A 19549-nucleotide genomic window follows, 5' to 3' on the forward strand; every position below is an offset into this window, starting at 1 on the left:
ACACGAAGGCCCCTTTCGTTCACGTTCCTCGCTAAGCGAGCTAATCAGGCACTGGCGCAGGCTACATGTGCATATGTCGGACCTTTCGGCGAGAGCATTGTCCAATGAGAGAGCTACGAGTTATAGACCATCAAAGATGCCGGCGGATAGTCGGCAGATCCGCTTTGCCACCACGAAAAGCCGGAGCCCGATGAGCCGTCGAAGCCGTTCAAGGCCGTCGACCCGTCCGCCTAGGCCTGGGGCAGATCTTCCGCCACATTCCTCGCTCCCGCTCTGCAGTACCACAAGATGACAGATGACATTGAGATCGCCCACTAGATAAACAGGTATTATACTTTGTCCTTCCCCCTTGACTCCAGGCTTTACCCTACATCAACTGCTCCTCCTCTACCAGCCCCCTCTTCTTGAGGTTGAACTGGTCCGGCTCCGAGTTGAAGAAGGCGATCTGCTCCTCGCGGTAGTTGTCGCGAATGAGCGTCACGTTGTTGGCTTGGAGCAGAAGCATGTTCTGCTCGGAAGAGCTGCCGTATACGGGCCAGTTGGTAGCGTTGGCGCCGTTGGGGTTTTGGTTGTAGATAAAGTTGATCCTGTTGATCAGCTCCACTCCGTGCGGACTAGCTGAGGACTCACCAGTAGTTGCCCATGATGGTGGACAGGTTCCGGTCCGCAGCAGTGTAGTTGCCACCAGCGAAGACCGATCCAAAGACGTAAGGCACGTCGCTTCCGTGATAAACTGGCTTGTCAGCTTTGAGGTCCAGGTCGAGGCGGATGGTCGGGACAGCTCACCACCGGTGTAGTTGGCCGCGCCAGGAGTGGTCTGGTTGAAGAAGTAAGAGTAAACCCCGACATCCGGGAAGTAGTTCTGCGAGTTGCGAATCAACCATCGCCTGTTGGCCTGGAAGGCATTGTCGCCAATGATGGCGGATGCCTGCTTGTACCTGTATATCAGCCTTGCCCTCTACATTGAGGTGTGCAGAGACCTACCCAGAGCTGAGACCGAATGTCTCGTTACCGGTCCCGAAAGGACTTCCAAGTGCAGGGACGTCTGGGTAGAGTTGGAGCAGCTTGGCGAAAGTGGCGTTGGATGGGGGAACAGGCTCGATGGCACCGAGGAGCAGGGGGACCTGACCGCTGGGAACGGTACGAGGAACGAAGATGGTTCCCCTGTCATATCAGCTTTACTCTCAGCGTTGACTGGTAGAGGAGCAACTCACTCGTCCTTGACATTCCCGTTGATCATCGGCCTGCGTGCGAATTGGCCTGAAGCGACCAAAGCATGGGGCGAGTCCGGAACGAGATCGTAGTCGATAGATGGGGCTACCTAATCAGTCTCTGGCGCTAGTCATTGCTGCAGACGACGTACCGAATGTAAAGCTAGATCCATATCGGATGTTACTCTGTACCGCGATTTGCGCAGCGAGCAGCCTGTCGGCCGGGGCGTACTTGAGGCACTCGAACGAGCTGGTATAGTTACCGGCGTTCGCAGTGGCATTGGTTGCCGAGGTGGAATTGCCAGCAGCGGCGGTGACGTTGCAGCCTGTCGAAGAGACGATGAGGCTGTAGACATCCTCCCACGCCTCACCGGTAGGCGAGATGGGGGCTGTCGAGGTTCCGCCAGACTGGATGATCTACGTAGATCAGCCGTGTTCTCTGCCGTACCGGAACCCCAAGACTGTAGGCTCACGGATGAACGGAAGAGCTCCAGGTCGGGACGGAGGTAGAGCAGCGCAACGGCAATAGCGCCTGCACTCTGACCACCCAGAGTGACCCGGCTGGGATCACCTCCGAAAGCCCAAATGTTGTCTTGCACCCACTGCAGGGATGCGACGACGTCCTTGAGACCGAGGTTGGCAGCGCCGTTCTGGGCGATCTCCTTGCCGTACCTGTTGATCAGCATCTATCTTCTCCGAGATACGGGCGGCGATACTCACGGCCAGCCAAAGAAGCCGAGTCGGTAGTTGATGACGACAGTGATGAAGGGTCGGTTCTGTCGTGTCAGCTTGCTGCTAGTCAAGAGCACCCGATCAACTCACAGAAGTGGCACCCGCAGCGTTGATCAAGCTTGCATTGTAGATGCTCGCCGCGCCGCTGGTAAATCCACCGCCATACACCCAGACAAAGACCGGAAGGTAGGCATTGGACGCATTCGCACCCTGGGGAGTGAAGACATTGAGGAAGAGGCAGTCCTCAGAGTAGCCATTGCCGCCGTATGCGGTCGAGTTGCGCTGCAGGCACGCAGGCGGTTGGCGGGTCGCCGAAAAGGTGGAGGTGTTCCAGGTCGGGAGCTGGGGAGACACGAATCGGAGAGATCCGACAGCTGCCCTGTCAGCAGAGTATGCATACGAGCTGTGGGGAAGAGGCGGGTCTCACGAGCAGCAGCGAAGGGGATACCGAGGTAGGCGTCCGTAACGAGACTGCTGGTCCGCACACCGGTGATGGTGACACCTGCGGCAGGGGCGTTGTACGGGTAGATCGTCACCTTCGGGCCAGTAGAAGTCGAGTTTCCGGCGGTCGATGCTGCAGAGGATGCAGCTGGTGCAGCAGAGCTGGCGCCGCTTGCTACGGCTGATGAAGCCACCGCCGAAGAAGCCCCCGAGACAGCAGCGGACGAGACCGAGCTGGCCGCCTGACGCGGGACCCAGCTCGCTGCGATGAGAGGTAAGAGGGTGAGGAGCGCTGTGGTCCTCATCTTGACTGTAGCGATGGGATGAGATGTGATGAGCTGGGTGAAGGAGAGACAGGGGCTGCAGCTTAAGAACCAGCGAGCAGCTGCTCGGAGGGAAATTCGGGTAAAGATTGAGGCCGATGGACCGGCATGACGTACATCCTTACTCGGCCTCCGTGCTCCAACGTGATCCCCGCGTGGGGGAGACAGGGCCCCGCTCATCTCGGAATGGCTGCTTCCGGCTGCCTCCACTCTTACCCTCTCTGCTTGTGCTCAGGTAGATAGTCCCAACTTAGCTCCCCTGCAGTGCCTGGTCGACCATCACCTGACCCCAGTCTGAATCGTGATCAGGAACAGACGGTTTTGCATTGTTTTTGGTCATTTTCAGTTTTGCTCCTTCCGCCACTACCCTGCCCTCCCTATCCTCCCGTCGGCCAGCGCGTCTCCACGCCCGCTCCGCCCGATGCCCTCCCTAGCAACAAGAACACCTGCCTGCCCGTATAGCCGCAAGAGGCCTTACCGTCCAAGCATCTGCATCATGCCTGCACCCATCATACCCGCTCCGCTATTTCTCAATTCGCTACCATATCAGCTCGCCTATCCTATAGCCTGGAGACATGTACTCCAAACTCACTTGTATGCGCCCTCTACGCAGATCTTGATGTCCCGATAAGTCACGACCAGACAGCTCTGATCGTCTCTCGAGACCAGCATGACCTTCTCGTCCAGCCCGGCATCGAGCTATATTGTCAGCAACCCATCTCCCTCTGAGGAAGGTTCCAACTCACCTTATTCAAACAAGTAACGACATGGCTCATATCCAATATTGGCCGCCCATCCCCTCCAACACTGTGGAACACATAATCTCGGAACAGTTTGAGAATGTATCGATCGCCCGTATCTGACCATCTCGAGTCGAGCTCAAACTCCGCTCGCTCGTTGATGAACCCCAGCTTGGACATGAGGCGTACCAGTCGGGCATTCTCCAGCTCCGTAGCGAGGTTCTGCTCCAGTACGTCGATGTAGCTGCCACATTAGCGACTCCCCACGCAGATTGCCATAGCGATACTCACTTCTGAGCGGCGTCAAGATCGTTCAGGATCCTCGCTCCAGCCATTCGGATAACATCGTCCACACTCTTCAGCGGGGACGGCTTGCTGACCAAGAACAAGATCAGATTCTTGACGTCGGGCGAGTACTGGCGGGTGATGTGCTCCAGTGCTGGGCCGGGATGCTGGCCTGGCGCAAAGAACTCGCAGCAGAGGGAGATGACGAGTTTGCCGAACGAGACGAGATCTTCTTGCTATGATGTATCAGCTAAAGCACTTTCTGCTGAGCCCCTCATGGCATACCTGGAAGACAGCCACCGGGGTGGATCCATCATAAGCCAGAACATCCAAGATTCCGCACCCATTCAGTCTGATCCTGCAAATATCAGCTCTTCCCCATCATCGGATCTGGAAATTCAATCTCACCGGTTCTTGCCCGTGATCAACATCTTGCTCGGATCCATATTCCGCGCAGCAAGACCACTCATATGTATCGCCTTCAACCCATTGGCGACCTGAGTGATATAGCTCCAAAGTACCTTCTCATGGATAGGCATCCCTAGTCTCCGGCGGCCCATCGTCAAGGGAGCAGCATCCGGTTGGATGTGCTCGTCCAGGACAGTGGCAGAATCTGGGTGGAAGTCGTAAACGAAGATCAAAGCTACATTGGTCAGCCAAGTCCTGGCGTCCGACACGCCTCAGGAAGCTCACAGTTATCGCCGAACCCCTTGGTGGTGAACGCCTCTCGCAGGCTGACGATATTCGGATGCCTCATCCTCTTCCAGCTATCAATAGCCCCAAACGCCGCCTCATTGACAAGCTTGTACCCCTCTATCCGGCGCAGCATGTAGATCCCACCATCGACGGTGCTGCGCGCGCGGTACGCCGGTGCTGGGTGAGGAAAGATCCTACTGAGTGGATGCCCATGGATGGGTCCACCGTGCATCGGTAGCCGGGGCGGATCGAGGGGGGTGAGCGAGTGATATACCCCGATCTCGTTTGGGAGACCGGGGTATGAGTTGCCGGAGGGAGCGAACCATTGGGCATCGTTTCGGGAGGTAAGGTATCGTCGGAGATCATCGGGTATACAGAAAGAGTGGAGGGGGTGCGTGGCGAGCGGAGGATTGGCGACTGATGTAAGTGGGGCGGTGTAGAGATTATAGTCGAGCTGAGACTATCAGCTTGGATCGTCGGATAAGCTAGAATTCTGCTAGCTTACGGGTGGCCTGATATGCTGCTGGGTCATATACATCGACTGATCGTCGTAACTGAGCTGCAGGATCAGCTCAAGGGCTAGCCGCTCGAGAGATACGCTTACACCAGGCTGCATCGGTACCCCATCTACCTCGAGTTCAAGGATCCCACCATCGGCCTGAGATGCCCATTGCGGCTGCAAAGAGATCGCCGAGTGTCTGATTGTCAGCTACTAGCGTGGATACCAGCTTGGAAGACGTACGCGGGGGATGTATTCTCCACTGTAGGTGTCTTTGGCACGAAAGCAGGCGCAGCAGCGCCGAGGCCAGCAGCTAGCTTGCTTCCGTTCGCACTCGGTAGGGACGTATTGGCAAGCGACGGACTGGGATGTCAGCTGGGCCCCAAACGGTCCGTCACAGCCAGCTCACCTGGGCGCGGTGGACGCAGGTGTCGAAATAGCTTCTCCAGGCTAGATGGTCAGTCGCGGCGCAGCACGTCTGAATGGGAAGCTCACAGCTGGGTGATAGTAGATGCACTGCATCATCAATACAGCGCTCAATCTTTGAGATTCAGCGATGACTCACTCCAGAATCTTGAAACCGGCAGACCCTGCATCTGGTCAGTCCCCTCCCACGTCCAGCTGCCGAACAAGACATACCCATAAATCATGACATTCCTACACAGCCTCTGCGTCGTTTCTGCCTATCAGGTTGAACCCATATCCCTCTCCGATGATCTGCTCACCTCGCTTGGCCCCAGGCGCAGGAGACGCGCTGACTCCCGCTCCTCCGACAGACTTGAAAGCCACCGGACTCGTAGGTCCGGAGGCGGCCGGCAGCTGCGCGGTCGACGCGGCAGGCGTGAACTCTGGCGGCGGAGGACGCTTTATTTGCACCGCGGCTGAGCGGGGCGCTGGGAGGGCCATAGTAGTGATAGCTCCTGATGAGTCTGTGTACAGGTAGATGTAGATATGGATAGGCACATGGATGTGTAGATGAAAGGAGGAGGAGAGATGGTTGTCTGGCTGGGCGCGTCAGACTCAATCGAGCTCAGGCACGACCGTGCGTATAAACACCTTAAGGGTGGTATTAATTGGGCCTTGGGGCCCTCTACAGCTGTCCGAACCAGAGACTGGGGACCTGGGCACAGTAACGGGAGCGATCTGCAGGTCGCAATACATAGCTATTAATCGGTACAAAATGGAAGAATATGTTCAGATGCAGGGACCAGATGGCCAGCAGCGCCCCGCCATCGGCCTCACTTCCCCTCAGCCTGGGCAGCCCAGTGTGCTTTGCCGAAGGTAGCAGCGACCACTAATGGGAAGACGAGTGTAGCATCGGCATATACCTGTAGGTCAGCTCGGTGACTGGTACTAACGTCCAGCGCAGTAGCTCACCTTGACGGCTTCGGCGCCAGCGCGAATCTTGCCCCATGATACCGCCTCGTCCGGGCGAGCGCCAGAATCTGAGCCGTCGTACTAAGCAGTCAGCTCTCAAGTTGAAACAGATGGGACTCGGCGATCTCACTTCCTGGCCTGTATTTATGTATACAGCATAGTCCGCTCCATTGCGCTGCATGGTCAGCGTCATCCCCCACAGCCAGTCGGTAGACAGCGGGACTTACGAACAGCATAGCGTTCGCTATTTGGTGCTTACACACCCCTCCTCCCAGCACTATCATCCCCGCCTGCTTCGCATGAACGCTCATATCGTTCAGCCGGCGAATGTCGGACACTATATCGACCACGAGTTGAGCGTCGGTCTTGTACGTATGGAAGTACATCATGTCGCCCAATGATCCGTCTGTCAGTGCTGGACAGAACACTGGTATATCATTCTGCTCGTCAGTCCTCATCATCCACTAGACCATGAAACGACCTCACCTTCCAGCACCAGTAGTACACGCTCTCCTCATCATTGATCTCCTTCCCCAGCCTCGCAATCACTTTGCTCGGCGACCACCGTGCCCCGTCCTCTTCTTGCTCCTTCACCATCGCATGCAAGATCGGCACCGCCCAGTCTTCAAACGCGCAGTAATTCGAATTGGGCACCAACAAGTTCCCAATCCTGTTCAGCCCCTTCTTGCGGAGCGTCGCGCCGTCCAGAGAGAACTCGCCGAGAACCGTCGAACCGAGGCATTTGATGAAGTCCTCCTCTACGCCTCCTGCTGTTGTGACGAGGCAGTCGATATACTTGTTCTGGGCAAGGAACCTGATGATCTCGCGTAGTCCGGAAGAGATGAGATTGGAGGTGTATCCGAGGAAGAGGGTGAGGGGTTGGTCGGGGTTGGTCCGTTCTTTCCGCTGCATGGTAAGCTATATGCACATGCGAAGCAGTGAAGCAGGAGAATCAACTCGACTTACCATCTTCTCGATGACCTGTATGGCCCTAGCGAGCCCAGTAGCCTGGAACCCTATCCGTTCGTAACCCCCGAGTAGCTGGAACAAATCGATAGGCTGATTGTAGTCGGGGCCCTTGACGTGTATAGCATCAGCCGGAAGAGCTTCCGAGGGGGTTAATACCGAAGCGTGTGCGGCTGAAGTCGATGAGGATGCCTCTGCGGACATTGCGATAGTACTCGAGGCTGCAAAAAGGCGAATGTATGGTGGATGAAGCTATCATGATCTGGCGGTCTTGCTGTCTTGAACTTTTGGTGCATGCCGTGACAACCGTGCCTGGCTGCAAAACAGGTGGCGAACAGGCGAACAGCTGTCTATAGACTTGAGACTGTACTTCTTCCTCATTGGACTATCGACGGCAAGATGGCGCCCCTTCTGACTGAAGAGGAGGCCGCTCTCGATCCCTACGCGATCCTCGCGCTCTCCACCAGCGCGACCGAAAAAGATATCGGTAGGGCCTATCGACAGCTCTCGCTCAAGTATCATCCGGATCGAAGTTCTGCGCCGGACGCACCTGCCAAGTTCCGCGAGATCAGCCTGGCGTTGGACATTTTGAAGGATGTGGCGAAGCGGCAGTATGTCGATGGGAAGCTGGAAGGGGAGAGGCGGAGGAAGGAGAAGTATGCAGAGTTGGACAAGAAGCGGAAAGTTATGGTTGATGTGAGTCACCTCGCGACTCTGTCTGGAAGGAGAGTGGCTGATGTATAGGCTCTGAATCAGCGGGAAGAGGAAGCTAAGAAGGCGAAGGTGGAAGCGGTGCAGCGGAGGAAGCAGGCAGCGGAAGAGGAGGAGATCAAAGAGGCAGGACGGAGGATGCTTGTCGAGGCGCAAAAACGAGCTGCAGCGGCTGCGTATGCCTCGGCGTCTCAGTCGTCTCGAGCCGAGGCCGGTCCATCGCGGTCGAACGGTCAGAACGGAACTGCCGACGCTCAACCACCTATCTCCCCAGAAGATCTAACGATTATCCTCCAATTCCCTTCAACATCCATCCTTCCCTCTACTCCACCGACACTACAGCCCCTCCTCGAAGGTCGCTACGGCCCCATCACGCACCTTATCATCAGCGAACCACCAGATACAAATGGCGACACTGGAAAGAAGAAGAAGAAGAAGGGACGGAAGGCGGTCGTCGAGTTTAAACAGGGAAACTGGGGAGGTTGCTGGGCATGCTGGAAGGATCACATGGACGGCGCAGAAGGGCGAAGGCTGGAGGATGGTGTCAAGGCCCGTTGGGCGAAAGGAGAGACGCCTGAGTGGGTCGCTTGGGCCGACAGGCAGCGGCAGATACCGGGCAGCGGGGACGGAGGTCCAGGCGGAGGAGTGGACAACGGGATGGCGCCTGCGCCGCGAGCACCGGCATTCGGATCAGCGCCGAATCTCTCCACGACGAGCATGGCGGACCTGATGGCGGAGCATGCGGGGCGAAAGGAGCAGAAGAAGAAAGAGGAGGAGTTTGAGAACATGACGCTGTTCAGGATGCGCCAGGCGGAGAGGGATAGATTGGCGGAGCAGATCAGGCTGGAAGAGGAGGAGGGCTAGGGCCAGCACTACCTAGAGAAGGTGAAGCAGAAGTAGAAAGTAGATGATTGCATTGTTGTAATAGCTTGCTGCGCTTCACGCTGGCAGTGCTGCTTCGCCAGATGCTGATACCGGGGCTGGGGAGAAATTCGCGAGAGCAGCGTCGATCGTGAACTGGGCGGCTGAGGGAACTTCCGGAAACCCGTCTACAGGGTGAGCATAGGCTCCCTATATGATAGAGAGAAGGAGACGATCTCGCGAGGGCAAGAGCACTCACATTGGACTCTGTCTTGGCTCAACTCCTTGGCAAGGTCTGGTCGACCGAGATTGCAACATCGACCTGAGCATTAGCGCAGTCCGCATGGAGCATTAGCGCAGTCCGCATGCTCAGTCCCTCTTCCGTCTCTACGGGAGCACTTCTGTTTCCATCCGACAGAGTAAATCTGACTCACCAATGATCTCAACAGCAGTCTGGGTTGTCACCTTCTTCCCCAGTACACGCCATGTCCGCAATACCCCTCGAAGCTCCTCCACATCTTCCGCACTCTCACTCAACTGCGCCACCTTCCGCAGTGACCCTATTGGTAACGATGCACCCGCCACGCGTCTCTCCTTGCCCTTCACAGCTACCGCGGCGAGGATCGAGCTCTTGATATTCTCTCGCTGCGTTTTGCGGTCGACTATCGTTCCCGGTGCAGTGACTCCCGCGTCGTCGTCAAAGAGAGCCTCGTCCTCAGCTTCGGCGGAGTCAACGTCCTCTTCGACTTCGACAGTACGACGCTTCTTGAGAGCTGCGAAAGTTAGCTCAGTCCAGATCGACGGGCAAGAGCGGAGAAGGGATTTACCTGGACGGGTTGTCTGGAAAGTTCGGACAACATTCGGGCCTGCGTAACTGCGCTGGGCAGCAAAGCGGAGTCTAGAAGGGCCTCCCAGAGTGGCGAGAGCGTTGCGGATCATGATGTTGCTGATCGTAATGGTCATTGTCAACAGTAAAGCTAGTAAAGAGCGAGCTCGACGAAGGCTGTCAAGCCGTTTTGACTTTGGCGGGTAGCGTCTTTACGTAACCGCCGAGCGAGGACATCAGACACAGCTTGCAATTGCAGCGGTATCCCAGGGGTATGCATGCGACGAGCCGTACTTTGACCAGCTGTAGCGTGAACGTCTGACTATTGACTATTAGTCCGGATACCAGAAAGGGCGAAACGTGGCTGAAAAAAAGCAACTTCATCCCTCAGGCCTCAGCCAGCTATGTTCCTCACGGAATACAGTGCCTCGCGGCCTCGGGAGCTGGTATCTTCCGCAGCAGCTCCTCGTCCGCATGTACCCAGACCTTGGCTACCTCTGAAGCCACCGAAAGCAACCTCATATCCTCGTACCTGATCCGTCAGCTCACCTTTTGCCACCTCAAGTTTTAACCGCAGGAACACTTACCTCGGCGCCGCCAGCGTCAACCCGATAGGCATCCCATTTTTACTCGCGAATCCCGGGATTTGTACCGTGGGAAGGTGCAGTGTGGTCCATAGAGAACACATGCGCGAGTCCCCGCTCTCTGTCCCCAGCCAAGCCTCGCCCGGGACGCTTGGCGTGACGATCGCGTCGTACTGCCTTGCGATGGCGTCCAGCTTGGGTCGGAGAGCCGCCATGGCGTCGTAGATATCCAGCTGCTCCCTCCTGCTGATGTTGGTACGATTCTCGACGAAGCTAACGATGAGAGGGTCGAGCTTGTCCTTGCCGGTCATGTACTCTGGTAGGAAGTTGACCCGACCTTCAGCGGCCATGATCTTCCGATTCCGAGGTGCGACATTATCAAACTCGGGAGGGAGCTCGACATCCTTGATGGTCGCCCCGGCGTCAAGCAGAAGCTGTCTGGACTTGGACCAGGCGCGCTCGAGCTCAGGCGAGGGGCCAGATCCGGCGATCCACTGGTCGGTCTTGACGTAGGCGAAAGTGCACGCACTGAGCGGTTTTGGAGGGGAAGGAGAGTGTATGTCGTCCGTCAAGCCGAAGACCTGTGCAAAGAGCTGGATGTCGGCGATAGAGCGCGCGAAGAAGCCGACAGTGTCCAGTGTGACGGAAAGGATTTTGCAGCCATCCCGGCCGATAGCGCCCCACCTATACCGTCAGCCTTGGCTCAATCTGGCACAAAGAGCAGCTCACGTTGGCTTCATCGAGAAGATCCCATTGTAGCTCCCAGGTCTTATTGTGCTACCAGCCTGTGGGAGTCAGATCTGCCGATAAGGAGTGATAGACGTACAGTCTGGGTGCCGAAAGCTACATGACATTGCCAGTCCGCAACAGCCGCGCCAGACCCTGAGCTGGATCCCCCGGGTGTACGATCCTGGTCGTACGCATTGCGGGCGGGAGTACCGACGTGACTAGCAGCGAACTCTGTAGTGTGCTGCAATGTCAGCCTCAGACGTGGGCTGCGAAGTAATTGCGACTGACCGTCTTGCCGATGAGTAAAGCGCCAGCAGCTCGAGCTATGCCAACCGGTCCTCCGTCAACATTCGGCCGGTGATCTTGGTAGATAGGACATCCGTGCTGGGTCGGCATATCTTTTGTATCTGACGGATCAGCTCATTCACAAGTGCCCCATACAGACCATACTGAAACCTCACCAATGACGTCCTTGATTCCAAGCACCGCACCGTACAGTGGTCCCCTCTCGCTCTCGGGGATGGCATCCAGCCTTTTCGCCTCCCTCAGAATATACTCTCTATCGAAGTATGCCCAGGCATGGATGACAGAGTCTCGCTCATCATACCGCGCAAGGTGAGCCTCGGCGATTTCGGTGATAGTGAGCTTGCCGGCGCGGACGAGAAATATCGTCTCGGTCGCCGTAAGATAGCTGGCGGGAAGCGCGCTCATCCTCTCTATCCGGTTCCGCAAGATATATGCAAGCGGGTGATAGCTGCGACAAAGATAATGATGGAGGAATAGTGTACATCTGATGCGCAATTCGACTCAACGAAGAGGAAATAGGGCGGTCGGATTAACCTCGGGAGGTAGAAGCCGGTCGGGGGTTTTGAGATCAGAGATCTGACAGCTGCGGACAAGAGAAACCCGGTGTGGCGAGTATGGTGTACCCCCGCAGAGCCGCGCAATCATCAGCCGGGGAGAAACGCTTCCAAGGTCCTCGCATGCCGCTGCAATCGCAAGCTGAGTCGCGCTCTCAGCTCTGGGTCAGTCGCGTGCGGCCCCACGGTGCGGGCAGACCCATCGGCCAATCTCGACGAGGAATGAGGAGTTGATTTATTTCCGGAACACAAGGTGAAATCTGAATCCGAGAGGGATCCGAGAGCGAGCAGAGACAGAGACTGATCAGAGCGGTACTTACGATTGCTTAGGTCCGTGACAGTAACCATTGAGTAAGCGCTCACTAGTTCGATGTCGGGGCAGGTGGAAGAAGCGTATTTGGGTGTTAGAGTGCTGACCACACCACCGTTGAAAATAGCCCTCTATGCAGTACTCTCTGAGCCCAGTCTTGCATTCAGATCCCCTAAAACCCAGCAGTATCACCCTGACGATCATGCAGAATTGTGCGACGCCTCCTCTGGAGCCGGAGTTTTCCTGAGAAGCCCTTCGTCCGCGTTGATCCATACCTTCGCTACCTCTGACGCCACCGACAGAAGCCTGACGTCCTCGTACCTACCCTGTCAGCTCTGTCTCCGAGCGAGCAGGCGCGCAGCGATCGACTCACCTCGGCGCCACCAATGTCAGGCCGATAGGCATTCCGCTCTCGCTAGCAAACCCTGGGATGTTGATGCAAGGCACATGGAGCGAGGTCCAGAGCGCGCAGAATCGCGCGTCCCCGGTCCGCTCGATCCCCACCCACGCCTCCCCGGGCACACTCGGCGTAACGATAGCATCGTACTGTCCCGCGATGGCGTCGAGCTTCGGCCTGAGCGCGGCCATCGCATCGTAGATATCGAGCTGTTCCCGCCTGGATATCTTGGTCTGGTTCTCGACGTGGCTGATGAGGAGCGGATCGAGCTTGTCCTTGCTGACCATGTACTCGGGGAGAAAGTTGACCCGACCTTCGGACGCCATGAGCCGTACCGTACGGGGCATGACGTCGTTGAATTCGGCTGGAAGCTCGACGTCCTTGACGGTCGCGCCAGCAGCGATGAGGAGCTCCTTGGACTTGGCCCAAGCGCGTTCGAGCTCCGGAGAGGGACCAGAGCCGGCTTGCCATTGGTCGGTTTTTACGTATGCGAATGTGCACGATGAGAGGGGTTTGGGAGGGGAGGGAGGGGGGGTATCGTCGACTACTTGGAAGACTTCCGCGAGAAGCTGGAGATCGGCGACTGAGCGGGCGTAGAGACCCAGGGTGTCGAGAGTGACGGATAAGACCTTCAGACCTTCGCGACCGATGGCGCCCCAGCTTGAGCATCAGCTCGACTCTACTTGTTCTTCGGGTCTGGACTCACGTCGGCTTCAATGCAAAGATGCCGTTGTAGCTTCCGGGTCGGACGGTGCTCCCGACCTATGCGGATCAGCGCCGCATCTCACGTGGGACAGAGAGCTTGAGCTCGAGCTTACGGTCTGAGTACCAAACGCCAGCTGACACTGCCAATCTCCGACCGCAGCTCCAGATCCTGAGCTGGATCCACCGGGAGTCCGCTCGGGGTCAAACGCGTTCCGAGCGGGAGGTCCAGTAGTAGTTGCCGCAAATTGGGTGGTGTGCTAGACTGTCAGCGTGGGTACGACACAGATCTCTTGGAACCACTTAGCCGCTAGGGAGGAGCGGGAGGAAGGGAAGCAACTTACGGTCTTGCCGAAGATAAGCGCTCCTGCAGCACGGCAGACTCCCACAGGTACCGCATCTACGTTCGGTCTATGGTCTTTGTAGATGGGGGAGTTGTGCTCGGTCGGCATGTCTTTGGTATCTATGACCGTCAGCGGAATGTCTGGTCGATCGAGCTCTTGACCCACTGATCATGTCCTTGACACCGAGAACAGCCCCATGGAGTGGGCCCCTCTCTGCCTCGGGTATCGCATCGAGACGCTTAGCCTCGCTCAAGACACGCTCCCGGTCCATGTACGCCCAGGCGTGAATTGTAGGATCGCGCTCGTCATATCGCGCAAGATGGGCCTCGGCGATCTGGGTTACTGTGAGCTTGCCGGATCGGACGAGAGCGATAGTTTCGGTGGCAGTGAGGTAGTTGGCGGGGAGGCTGGACATTGTGAGTGATAGTATGGTGAGGTAAGGGCAGGTGGGGGAGTCTGAGGTGGACCAGGGTGGACCGAGGCTACTTATAGAGACGTGGGGATGGGCCGGTTACCACCGGAGCCAACAGCCGGCCGTCGGGATCCGGTGCCGGCAGGAGCAGAACGCGATAAGATAGGAGGAGGTCGGGACGGCGAGCCGTGCGAGTAGTGACAATCCGCAGTCATGAACAGCAGAGTCCAGGACGTGACAAAGCTCATGGCTGCTCAGATCGGATGCATGCGAAACACTCTTGCGAAATACAACACAGCGCTGACGCATTCCGGATACTAGTAGATACACGGGATATCGTCTTCTATCAATCCTGTCAGATCGTCGGACACCTCTTGCCTATCTCGGCACAGGATAAGGGGCAGTGTACACCGATATACTTGCTTCTCTGGAGGCGTCAGCAGCAGCTCCATATAAGCAGTTTTGTATCTGCAACATGTGCTCACTTGATCACATTTGTCCACCCCTGAATTGTCAGCCTTGGGACAAGATTGATGGCCACTTTCTAGCTGAACATACCGGATACTCTGCACGTGCCCACAACACGAGTCTGTCACCTTCCACTGCATCTCTCACCAGCGGATGGGTCTTGTCGAAGACGTGACGATGGGACTTGAAGTATTGCCCCGCTACCGTGTCAGCGAGATCTACAAGCTCATGAACCTAACTTACCGTGTACATTGTACTGTATCTTGACACGTGACTCAGGTACCTCCTGTCCATTGCGCAGAAGAGACATCTCGAACCAGGAGTAGGAGTGCTCGTATTTGCCTAAACGGAATCAGCCATACTCATTACAGTTCGTCATCCTCAGTACGCACCATAGTGAGCGGCATTATCACTCCAACCCTGGTCCCTCGAGAACGTCTCCACCGCCACTTGACGTATCCAAGAGCTCGCCCCAGTCTCATCCTTCTCTTCGCCTCCATTCCGCTGCTTCAGTAGGCACCCCATCGGGCTCGAACAGAGATACCACACCTCCCCTATTCGATCTCTCAATCCACTCCCCTCCATCTCCATATCCTCCTTCACCTCGTCCTCTTGCCCCGACGTCCATGTCTCGAGCTGTCCTCCGCTGGATTGCCGAGGCGGGGCCATCCTCGCGATGACGGTACATGCCCGCTTGTTTGACCTCGTACACTTTGTCCAGTACTGCGCCTGGTCCACGATCCGCTGGGCGAGCTCGATAGGTAGTCCACGCCATTTCAAGAGGGTGACGACGGCATTGATAGTGGCCGGCCCGGTAGGACGCGAGTGGGAGTGGGTCAATTCGGGGGACGGCATGGGGACAAAGTACGATAGATATCGGCGCGCACCGGTCTCGCTTGTGTTTCGCAATGGGCCAGTTGCGGGGAGTGAGGTAGCGCCTGTTGGCTGTGGGCTTTGAGAGAAGACCCCGCCCATGATCATGTAGCTAGCATTGTACAGGCATCAAGGAGAGATGGACCAAAGGAGAAGCGGTTTGCGGCGATGACGCGCATGAGCGGCAACCACCGCTGGCTCTCCAACTCCACGTGTACGATGATCCTCATTCCTTATCACGGCATTGGCAAGGCACGACGACGCCTTCTCCAATCCAAACCTTTTCTTGCTATTCTCCGCCGACCGCATTGGGACCCTTGGTGGCTCAGGACAGCTCTCGCATATCCGAGAATCGTGCCTGTCTTGTACAAGACGGGAAGGCCTGGATGCCCATAGACATGTGGCTCATCCCGCCAAAGATGAATGAGCTCATAACTGATGCGACCTGCTGATCTGCCGGTGCCCCAGCTTCGTCCAAGCTAACATCCCCTCTCCATTTTTCCTCATCCGACATCGTCTAGCCTCCTTAATTTCTTTACCCGGCCTCTCAACCGTTCCTCCGACATGTGGTCCATCGCTTCCTGCTTGGCGCTGTGCGTGCTAGCTGGTCTGGCGTCCGGACTCGATGGCGAAAACGGTATGAAATATGGCGCGGCGCCCAGACCCTACACCGCCGCTCGTGGCACACTCTCCACAGCAGCCTCTATCGTCACACACTTCGGAAGCCCTGCTATCGACTGCGCATGCGGCTACGTCCTCTCCGCACACTCTGATGCCTACTTCCCCCTCCTCAAGGAGATAACTTTCGCATCAATGCCAGATATACCCGGCTCGGAATTCGACGCTCTCGGACTCGAGGTGGGGAGATGGTCCATAGGATGTAATTACGAGGGAACGAGGTCAGTGGGATCGGTGGATAACGTGTATGTCAAGAATGCGGTGCTGGAGCTGCGAGTGCCGGGCGGTCAGAGTGTGGGCGGGTCCATCAGCGCGGCTGAAGTCTTGCTCAAGGATACCATCACCGGGGGTGTCTTTACCATGGAAGCAAAGCTGGGAGGCAACAAGGGGACCTGTCAATCTATCGTGAGCATTTTCCACTGTGGAGTCTGCTCGTTCGTGGCTGGAGAGCAGAGTCCCCTGTCGAGCACAAAGCTGATCTTCCAGTTGACGTTCCATACGAATGACGGCTCCGGCAACAGCGACGAGCAGGACATCGAGATCATCGGCTCCAAGGGGGCAGATGATGGCATGCCGCCCGTTATCGAGCTTACGAACTGGAATGTGAGTGTCTCCAGATCTTCGAGATGCCTTCTATTCCCATGCGATTACTAATACGTCAGCCGGCTGGAAAGGACAATAGCCACCAGAGCAACCCGTTCCCGGCCAATCCCATCGACTCCTTTCACAACTACACGTGAGCTCGACATGTCTCTGACTCGTACTATCAGTGAACAGGGTGTCATGATCTGACGTACAGGATCGCCTGGCTGCCCAACGCAACCACGTATCAGTTTGACGGCCAACAACTGAAGGCGCCCGCCATGTACCGTACGTCTTTCTCCTTCTTACTGTGTTCGACTACATCGCCGAAGTCCTACTGGCGCTAGGTTGACATATCAGGATCCGTCAACCCATCAAGGCTGATCATGAACAACTGGTCTAATGGGAGTCCAGGCTTTACCTTGGGTCCCCCCGCAGCTGACAATCTCATGCAAGGTGAGCCCCATGTTCAGTCTCTCCGCTATATATATCCGCCTCACCTATCATGTCGACCTGGGTTTCGTGTCCAGGCTACTACAGTAAAGGAGATCAGCTCACCCAACTCAGTCAGATCGGTCCGATTCTTTTACCAAAGCCCTCGGGTACCCGGACTCCCAGTGGGGTGCTCGATCCAGTCAGCCTGTAGGGTCTAGACGCAAATACGAGTTGAAAACACGCACAACATTGGCTCTCATGCCTCATTGCTCACATCCTATATACATACCGGCCACATTTGAACTGCATTCCCCCTCTGCACGTTGAGGCTTCATTTCTCAATACAGGAAGGCCTCAACATCCAGCTCCCACTTGGTGCTGGGGTACGTCTTCCCCAACAGCGCCACCGTGTTCCTGACCTGATCGCACATCCCCCCAGGTCCACACACTACCACCCCGACTAGCCCCCAGCCCGCCTTGACCTCCTCTGCCAGCGCCATGTCCAAATCATTTCGCCCTCCCATCAGGATGCTCCTCTCCACGTGTCCCGGGATACATGGCTGGAGCTCCTCCACCAGCGCCGCCTGGGCAGACCGGACCGACCAGTAGATCTTGATGTTGGGATGGGCGTGGACGAACGGTAGGATACCGGTGATTCCGATACCGCCGGCAAAGAGGATGAGGCGGTCGGTATCGAGTACGGGCTGAGACGAGGTATTGCGGTAAGGACCGTCAAGAAGGGCGGACAGGCGGGAGTGGGTAAAGGAAGCGGTGAGACCCTTGTGGCGCTTGGTGAAGAGGGTGATGCCGGATGTGGAGTGTGTGAGGGCCATACCGCGGCCGGACGATAGGACAGGGAGAGGGTTGGTGGTATCCTTCTCGGACTTTTCGATATCGGGGGTCTCTGCGGTGGTGGAGAAGGCTGGATCGGAAGTGGACGGGGAGAGGGTGTGCTTGGTGGCCGGACGGAGGAGGGCGGTGGGGATAACGGAGAAGGGGTGATTCTCCCATGGCGCCCACTTCCTCGTCGCCGGGAGGTAGAGGTAGGCGTGCTGGCCCGGCACGATCGACCACCTAACTCCCGGAATATCCACCCTGACCACCTCATCCCCTATCGGCGTCAACACCGCCTGCTTGATCCCGACCTTGAGCACCCGGCCCAGCCGGACGACTCGGTCAAAGAACCAGATGGCGCAGCACAGGTAAATCCAGTACTCGTACGCGAACTGCCGCTGGTAGAGGTACTCGATATGATACCACGTTCCAGCGATGACGAAGACCGCGAGGAGGATGTGGGTGATGAGGAAGATCTCGTAGTAGTATTTACGGAACTGTGCGGCGACGACCATGATGACCGCGGCGACTGTCCCGACGCAGCCCCATACCCAGTACAGCTTGGGGAGCTCGGTAGGGTAGGAGCCGTTCTGGACGCGGGCCACGAGTTCCAGGATGGAGTGGAGGACGAGCTGGAGTAGGCAAAGCCGGGCGACCCAGCGGTGTATGAGGAGGTAGGTGGAGTGTGACCAGTTGCTGAGCCAGAGGAGGATGTTGTTGCGCCCAGCGAGAAGGATGGTAAGAGGCATGAGCGCTATCGAGAGGGCGCCAGTCCGATTGGCGACGTATGACATGGTCTCAAAGTAGGTGGAAGTAAACCAGGTGTTCGGCGAGACCGAGCCGTACTCGACAGCGGTGAAGACGACCGTCATAATGACGAAGAAGGCGAGGAAGATGGATTGGCCGAGGGTGGGGATGTGGAAGACGCGGTACATGGGCTGGATGTGGCGCGAGGCCAAGGTGGGGTAGATGTATCTCACTTTGAGCCAGTGTGAGAGGGAGGCGGCGTAAGGGAGGTAAGACAGCGCGGTGAGGAGGATAGGAATGCCCACGCCGACCAAGAATAGGGTCAAGCTACTAGTCAGCATACTGTCCACGATCTGGACTGGAAAGCTTACGCGTATCTCGAATTGAGCGTCTCTTGCCATTCAAACTGCTCCATGCTCTGCTTCTCCGCCTGCCAAGAGTCCTTGTTGATCAACATCGTCCCGTTCAACTCCATCGCCTCAGCATCATACGCCGCCGACGGAGTCCCGCTAACCCTGTCATACGCCTCCTGATACCCCCACATGGGCGCGACCGCCTTGTCCCCTGTGGACTGGGCGTACCAGTATGTCTCGAGCTTGGCGCGGGTGGGGTTGGGCTCCGGGAAGCACTTCTCGTGAATGCAGTAGGCGAGGGTGGTGAGGAATGGGACTGAGGTGGAGCGACACTCAGGAGTGGTCTCTTCCATGTCGCCGTGCCGCTTCATCATGCGGGTCATAATGTGGCCGGACATGTCGTCTGCAGTTGCGGTGCAGTCGATCATGGCGCCGGCGATGACGGAGCGGCAGGCGTATGCGCAGGAGGGGTTGTACATGTCGAGAGTGATGCCGATGAAGGCCTGGACGGTCGAGAGGGAGAAGAGGATCGCTGATAAGAGGTTGAGAGACCGCATATTGAAAGAGCGCGTT

General features: G+C 57.0%; 10 protein-coding genes across 10 annotated transcripts; 2 read left to right on the plus strand and 8 right to left on the minus strand.

Moving 5' to 3' along the window:
- Positions 1–367: 367 nt before the first annotated feature.
- MKK02DRAFT_44930 (Carboxylesterase) lies at positions 368–2689 on the minus strand (the record flags this gene model as incomplete). Its single annotated transcript, XM_053093151.1, has 10 exons — positions 368–587; positions 631–733; positions 787–938; positions 985–1164; positions 1215–1317; positions 1364–1628; positions 1685–1883; positions 1932–1987; positions 2034–2317; positions 2371–2689. The coding sequence occupies 10 exons, from the start codon at positions 2687–2689 to the stop codon at positions 368–370; spliced, it is 1881 nt and encodes a 626-aa protein (XP_052946003.1).
- A 492-nt stretch (positions 2690–3181) lies between these two features.
- On the minus strand, positions 3182–5833 carry MKK02DRAFT_44931 (poly(A)-specific ribonuclease; the record flags this gene model as incomplete). The annotated part of the gene is made up of 14 exons (XM_053093152.1): positions 3182–3245; positions 3300–3406; positions 3454–3691; positions 3739–3968; positions 4018–4090; positions 4141–4375; positions 4426–4882; positions 4934–4987; positions 5033–5126; positions 5171–5290; positions 5337–5377; positions 5423–5468; positions 5567–5606; positions 5653–5833. The coding sequence occupies 14 exons, from the start codon at positions 5831–5833 to the stop codon at positions 3182–3184; spliced, it is 1980 nt and encodes a 659-aa protein (XP_052946004.1).
- Positions 5834–6165: 332 nt separating this feature from the next.
- On the minus strand, positions 6166–7474 carry MKK02DRAFT_25414 (Deoxyhypusine synthase-domain-containing protein; the record flags this gene model as incomplete). The annotated part of the gene is made up of 6 exons (XM_053087036.1): positions 6166–6255; positions 6305–6385; positions 6435–6479; positions 6532–6744; positions 6791–7126; positions 7262–7474. 6 exons carry the CDS (start codon positions 7472–7474, stop codon positions 6166–6168), a joined length of 978 nt encoding a protein of 325 aa, XP_052946005.1.
- Positions 7475–7669: 195 nt separating this feature from the next.
- MKK02DRAFT_44933 (DnaJ domain-containing protein) lies at positions 7670–8845 on the plus strand (the record flags this gene model as incomplete). The annotated part of the gene is made up of 2 exons (XM_053093153.1): positions 7670–7966; positions 8015–8845. 2 exons carry the CDS (start codon positions 7670–7672, stop codon positions 8843–8845), a joined length of 1128 nt encoding a protein of 375 aa, XP_052946006.1.
- A 75-nt stretch (positions 8846–8920) lies between these two features.
- MKK02DRAFT_44934 (uncharacterized protein) lies at positions 8921–9781 on the minus strand (the record flags this gene model as incomplete). The annotated part of the gene is made up of 4 exons (XM_053093154.1): positions 8921–9030; positions 9102–9164; positions 9277–9615; positions 9670–9781. 4 exons carry the CDS (start codon positions 9779–9781, stop codon positions 8921–8923), a joined length of 624 nt encoding a protein of 207 aa, XP_052946007.1.
- A 298-nt stretch (positions 9782–10079) lies between these two features.
- Positions 10080–11692, minus strand: MKK02DRAFT_44935 (amidase signature domain-containing protein; the record flags this gene model as incomplete). Its single annotated transcript, XM_053093155.1, has 6 exons — positions 10080–10200; positions 10256–10936; positions 10982–11037; positions 11079–11222; positions 11270–11388; positions 11443–11692. 6 exons carry the CDS (start codon positions 11690–11692, stop codon positions 10080–10082), a joined length of 1371 nt encoding a protein of 456 aa, XP_052946008.1.
- Positions 11693–12351: 659 nt separating this feature from the next.
- Positions 12352–14009, minus strand: MKK02DRAFT_37060 (amidase signature domain-containing protein; the record flags this gene model as incomplete). Its single annotated transcript, XM_053089549.1, has 6 exons — positions 12352–12472; positions 12525–13208; positions 13255–13310; positions 13367–13510; positions 13595–13713; positions 13760–14009. The coding sequence occupies 6 exons, from the start codon at positions 14007–14009 to the stop codon at positions 12352–12354; spliced, it is 1374 nt and encodes a 457-aa protein (XP_052946009.1).
- Positions 14010–14384: 375 nt separating this feature from the next.
- On the minus strand, positions 14385–15329 carry MKK02DRAFT_44937 (uncharacterized protein; the record flags this gene model as incomplete). Its single annotated transcript, XM_053093156.1, has 5 exons — positions 14385–14433; positions 14492–14511; positions 14565–14674; positions 14718–14816; positions 14867–15329. 5 exons carry the CDS (start codon positions 15327–15329, stop codon positions 14385–14387), a joined length of 741 nt encoding a protein of 246 aa, XP_052946010.1.
- Positions 15330–15911: 582 nt separating this feature from the next.
- On the plus strand, positions 15912–17253 carry MKK02DRAFT_44938 (concanavalin A-like lectin/glucanase domain-containing protein; the record flags this gene model as incomplete). Its single annotated transcript, XM_053093157.1, has 6 exons — positions 15912–16430; positions 16512–16628; positions 16688–16761; positions 16825–16895; positions 16968–17063; positions 17153–17253. The coding sequence occupies 6 exons, from the start codon at positions 15912–15914 to the stop codon at positions 17251–17253; spliced, it is 978 nt and encodes a 325-aa protein (XP_052946011.1).
- A 127-nt stretch (positions 17254–17380) lies between these two features.
- On the minus strand, positions 17381–19455 carry MKK02DRAFT_37061 (ferric reductase like transmembrane component-domain-containing protein; the record flags this gene model as incomplete). Its single annotated transcript, XM_053089550.1, has 2 exons — positions 17381–18950; positions 18995–19455. 2 exons carry the CDS (start codon positions 19453–19455, stop codon positions 17381–17383), a joined length of 2031 nt encoding a protein of 676 aa, XP_052946012.1.
- Positions 19456–19549: the final 94 nt, after the last annotated feature.

This window comes from Dioszegia hungarica (assembly GCF_025882075.1).
Source record: "Dioszegia hungarica strain PDD-24b-2 chromosome Unknown MKK02contig_8, whole genome shotgun sequence".
Classification (NCBI taxonomy): Eukaryota; Fungi; Basidiomycota; class Tremellomycetes; order Tremellales; family Bulleribasidiaceae; genus Dioszegia; species Dioszegia hungarica.